The 5,259-nt window shown below is 43.8% G+C and overlaps 1 protein-coding gene across 1 annotated transcript; it reads left to right on the top strand.

The window, feature by feature from the left end:
- Positions 1–325: 325 nt before the first annotated feature.
- On the top strand, positions 326–2,350 carry LOC147434060 (homeobox-leucine zipper protein HOX15-like). The gene is made up of 3 exons (XM_086489872.1): positions 326–1,014; positions 1,644–1,723; positions 1,828–2,350. The coding sequence occupies exons 1-3, from the start codon at positions 445–447 to the stop codon at positions 2,153–2,155; spliced, it is 978 nt and encodes a 325-aa protein (XP_086345998.1). The 5' UTR covers positions 326–444; the 3' UTR covers positions 2,156–2,350.
- The last annotated feature ends 2,909 nt before the right edge of the window (positions 2,351–5,259 follow it).

Raw genomic sequence — 5,259 nt, 5'->3', positions numbered from 1 at the left:
ACATATATGATGGTCTCCACTAGAAAACCTTGAACATATTATGCGGCCGATCACTTAGTGTGCACAAGCCCTTTCGTGCGGGGTGGAATCATGATGAGTTTATGAAACAAGTCATAGATCAAAATCTCACTATGAGGGGCAACATACCCTCATTAATCAATTATGGGCATAGTTGAATTGAGGAGGCAAGATTCAAAAGAATCAGAAAAATCTTTTTATTGGAGTTGTTGGTTTGATTTTCTCATGGTTCTTTAAGTTTTTGTGAGCTCATCATTGTAGGAAGTGTCACAGTGAGTGTGTGTGTGTGTGTGTGAGAGAGAGAGAGAGAGAGAGAGTCTTTACATTTACTTCTTGTCCCCCCCCTCACCTTTCTCCTCTCCATGCATATAGAAGCCAGTAGTTTCGCTCTTCAATACCCCACAACATTCTTTACAGAGAGAGACCATGCAGATTACCGACAACAGAGAGCAAATTCTTCTTGGTGTGCAGAGGCTCCGGGCGATGGCGTCCTCTTCCCACCCTACATCGCCTACAAGCTTGGGCATTGAGCTCTCCATTGCTACCCAAAAGTCGGAGCTTCCTTTTACAGATCATCAACAGACAGCAATGGAGGTCTCCATGGAAAGCTCTCCGGTGCAGCTAGAGCTTCTTCCTTTGCGCCCATCTTGTCAAAAGGCGGTTGCCAATGCAGGGCTCAATCTATGGGGCCTAGGTTTCAATGCGTGCGGGATCGATGTCAACCAGCTGCCTTCTACTTCTGCAAGTGAAGAGGAAGAAGAAGCGCAAGCAGAGGCTCCCACACTTCAGTTGTCAGTCCTTGCTATGGGCAAGCGTGACCTGATCGTGCGGGAAAGAGGAATGGATGTGGTTGAGCATGAGAGAGCATTCCTTGAGGTTTCTTCCCGTGTGAGTGACGAGGAGGAAAGTGGGTCTGCGAGGAAGAAGTTGCGCCTTTCAAAGGAGCAATCAGCCCTTCTGGAAGAGAGCTTCAAAGAGCATAGTACTCTGAATCCGGTAAAGACTTACTCTCCTACCTTCCTGAAGTAGTTTTTCCCGTTTTTCCAATTTCCGCATGTTTTGTGTGTGCATGCGCATGTGCATAGACATTCTTGTCGCTGCATTTCTTTATGTGATCTCATTGTGCTCTTACCATGATTGAGAGGGATTTTCTGCTGATAGTAGTTATGAATTTATGAATTGAGCATGTTTTCTGAGTTCTTTTAGTGTTCAAACTTCTGCTCAGTGAACAAAACTCTTGATGGCAAGAGGTGTATTTGAGTTGTGTTTTGTGTGGGCATTTGACACAGTCGCTCCCGTCCTGAGGAATGCTGGTCTTTTCGATCCGACATGTTTTCAATCCATTGCGCCTTTAGTCTGGCTGAACTGAGTTGATGTTGTGCTATATGGTTGGGCGGTCACCGCCTATATAACGATTTTCATCTACTTTACCTAGTGAGCATCAAAGATAAGCTCAAAATGGCATGCTCATTGTATCAACTGTATTACATTTCTTTTGAAGGGTCTCTGGTTTTACTGAGGTTTTTGGTTTTGCTTAGGGTTTTCTTTTGTTTTTGGGGGGTGGACTGACTTCCTGTAATTTCTTTACTGACCTCTTAGCTCTTCCCTTTTTGTGTCTTTTGCAGAAGCAGAAGAGCGCTTTGGCAAAACAACTAAATCTACGACCTCGTCAAGTAGAGGTGTGGTTTCAAAATAGACGAGCTAGGTGGGTGTGCGTGCTCGTAACCCTCGTTATTCATGATGCTAAATAACTAGCTGATCTGCAAGCGCCCATTTGTAAAACAAACATGCGGCCATTTGTGTGTGCAGGACTAAATTGAAGCAAACAGAGGTTGATTGTGAGCTGTTGAAGAGATGTTGCGAGTCGCTGACAGAAGAGAACAGGCGACTGCAGAAAGAAGTCGCTGAGTTGAGGGCTTTAAAGGTGGGTGCTCCATTCGTCATTTCCCATGATTTTTACATGCCAGCAGCTACGCTGACAATGTGCCCCTCATGCGAGCGGCTAGCCCCTCATGGTTCGCCGACAGCCATACCCCCGACTCCCACAGCGAGTGGGAGTACTCTATCGTTCGCAAGCAAGCCACAACACTTCCCTCTCACTCTGCCTTCACAATCGCAGCCCTCTGCGGCATGTTAGCTATAGTTGGTTCTCTGGGTGCTTAAGAGCCCATAAGAGTACACTTACCTTTACATGGTGCCACAGATGAAAGGTATATCAAGAGAGAATGTCAATATATAACTTAAAAGAGCCCCTGTTATCTTTCTCCCCTTGATTTTCTCCGCTAACGGATTGCATCGATGTCACTGCGTTAATAATGATCTTTCAAGGTCATGTTTGAGTTGAGTAATGAACTGAGCATACATGCTTAAAGGCTCGGAAATATGGTTTTACCACTTTGAAATCACGTTCTTTTGGAGTTGTACATCGATGCCGACTTGCCAAACTGCACTTTTGCGCTGCCCATGAAGAAGCAAACACAGGAAAGTATCAAATAGCTTGCATTTTAGGCTTTTCAAAGGAAAAACCACCCCATGAGTAAAGTAGTAGAAACAATTTGGCGATGCTTGTGCATTTTGATGCAAGGCGTTTGGAGACGGAAGTTGGCACCGCCTTCGGAGGGGGGGGGGGGGGGGGGGGGGGGGAAGAGAGAGAGAGAGGATTAAAGAGAGAGAAATAAAATGTGACTGAAACTCCCTCAGCATAGACCCTCCCTTTCTGTCGAAAGGTAGTGCCAACAAAACCATGACACTATGGAATGTGAATTGGTACATTTAGGAAGTTTTCTACAGTATACAGTACGGTAATGAGGGAAGGCAACTTACACAAGAAGTTTGGACAAATTCTCACAATAATTCCCACATTGTGACTTACCTCAACATCATGAGCTTTTGTGAGGGAGGCACCACATACCTAGCTAAGTACGTTTGGGGGCACGGGACCGTCGAAGGGACCCCCGGCCCCCCCACCGGGCCGGCGGTCCCCTGCCCCCAATCGTACTTAGCTAGGTATGCGGTGCCTCTCGAGCAAAAGCTCATGATGTTATTCATTGTATGAAAAAAACTCCGTTTTCCTACATGAGAAAATTTCTAAATCTTCTTGTGTTAGAGCCAACTGGTTAGAAGTGCTGATAAGGTAACATAACAAGCCTCATATCATAAATTGGTTACCAAGAACATGGTAATCTCCTTGGTTTGGGTTCAATCCATGCAGGATGTAGCACCTAGCAATGTGCATTACACATGCTTCTTGACACTTGTCCATCAAGAATATTTTCTTTTTTGCATCAATTAAGGATTATAAAATAAAATAAAAAGACACCCTTCAACATCTTAACCAAGCAAAGCTACAACAATGTGAAGAATTGCCCTTCTCTCTCTCTCTCTCTCTCTCTCTCTCTCTCTCTCTCAAGTGTGGTTATCTCAATTTCCTCTTCAATCTCTCTCTCTCTCTCTCTCAAGTGTGGTTATCCCAATTTCCTCTTCAACAACAAGTCTTGAATTTAACACTACTCCTCCTCCTCATAAAATAAAATAAAAAGACACCCTTCAGCATCTTAACCAAGCAAAGCTACAACAATGTGAGAATTGCCTCTCTCTCTCTCTCTCTCTCTCTCTCTCTCTCTCTCAAAAGTGTGGTTATACCAATTTCCTCTTCAACAACAAGTCTTAAATTCAACACTCCTCCTCCTCCTCCTCCTCTCTCTCTCTCTCTCTCTCTCTCTCTCTCTCTCTCTCTCTCTCTGTCATAATAATCAATATCTAATTCTCCTAAATGATTTTCTCATATTAAACTCATCATTTAATGTGGGGAAGTGCCAGGGGAGAAAAAGCTAGAATATTGGTTAAGCTAGCAGACCGGCCACAGTAGGGATCCAAAGGAGGGAAAATAGGGATCCAAAGGGGGGGCCATTTGCAAAAGAGCCATGTGAAACAATGGGCTAAAAAGATCATAAGGTTCAGCCCATTAAGACTTCCAAAATGCTAAGGTTCCAAAATTCAAAGGTTATGTCCAAAGGTCAACACTAAGGAATTGGATGCTTTGTGTGTGACCAAAACAGTCTTCCATATCCCTACATAGGAGGGGGCGAACCTAGCAAGTAGGGGATGAGAGAGAAAGCCACACACACACACACACAAGCCCCCTTTACACAAAGGGAATGAAGGACACATGTCAGATGCCTAAGCTAGTTGCTCCCAAAGTGTGCTCAATTCCTATTGGATGACCCTTGAAGTGGACCAATGAGAATTACGCTAGAGTAAATTTAGCCTAATTAATTTTAAAACACTTAATAAAAAGAACCAATGAAAATTAAGTCTCCTGGATGATTATTGGACAGCCCGTGAAGGGGTCCAATAGGAATTGAGCAGCCCAATGGGCTACTTAATTCCTATTGGTCAGAATGGGGAAAGGTCCAATGGGGATTTAATTCATTTAAATCAATTAAGTTTAATTGATTAAGCTCTCACGAAAGGGGAAAGGGGGACACATGTCAGAAGGCTATCACTTATGCTGCTTAATAATTATTGGCTTGACTTGGGGAGGCCCAATGAGGGAAGAGGAAGAGCAAATAGCAAGAGGGCTCGCCCAAGAGAGAGAAGGGGGGCTGATTTTTGCAAGGCATTATCACACACACAGTCTATGTGTGAAGAAAAGAAAACTATCTCTTCCCAAGCTTTAATGGAGAGCTCATCACCTACTCCAAGCTTGTGAGATAGAAGCCTACATCGACACACTCTTGGCATGTGGATGCAAATCCAACCAAGAGCCAAGCTTCAATGCATGCTCATCTCCTCTACCATGCTAATTACTAAGCTAAGCTATGCTAATATGAGTGATTATGTGAGGAGATGTACATCTTTCTCGTAAGATACTCCTTCTTCCTCTCAATCTACTCTCATACCCTGCTAGCTCTCACCATCTTCGAAGGTGTGTGAGGTCTTGGGTCTGAGACCGGGGATAATTGATGTTGTGTTTGTTAAGTGTTTTGCTTAGTGCAAGAAGCTTTCATCTTCATTGCACTAGCTAATCTTGAAGGAACACAAAGAATTGTATTGTACAATGCTCTCTTGATGGGAGAAACCATAATACAAAGCCTTTTGGAGAGGGGACCGGCTCCATGAAAATCCGGTCCTCAACTGTTGTCAATAGCTTAATTTCTCTCTCTTTTGAAAGTATTGTTGATGCTATCTAACTAGGTGTTATGCTTTTTGTTGCTCTCTCCACCCAAGCACTCTTTTAAT

This window comes from Adiantum capillus-veneris, chromosome 19 (assembly GCF_014529385.1).
Source record: "Adiantum capillus-veneris isolate H3 chromosome 19, ASM1452938v2, whole genome shotgun sequence".
Taxonomy (NCBI): Eukaryota; Viridiplantae; Streptophyta; class Polypodiopsida; order Polypodiales; family Pteridaceae; genus Adiantum; species Adiantum capillus-veneris.
This window is presented reverse-complemented; position numbering and strand designations above follow the sequence as displayed.

What these genes read in the sequence shown, in the direction of transcription:
- LOC147434060 (XM_086489872.1), top strand. Translation starts at nt 445, where the DNA reads ATGCAGATTACCGACAACAGAGAGCAAATTCTTCTTGGTGTGCAGAGG. An exon ending in AGCATAGTACTCTGAATCCG is followed by an intron (nt 1,015 to 1,643) that starts GTAAAGACTTAC and finishes TGTCTTTTGCAG; the next exon opens with AAGCAGAAGAGCGCTTTGGC. An exon ending in TTTCAAAATAGACGAGCTAG is followed by an intron (nt 1,724 to 1,827) that starts GTGGGTGTGCGT and finishes TTGTGTGTGCAG; the next exon opens with GACTAAATTGAAGCAAACAG.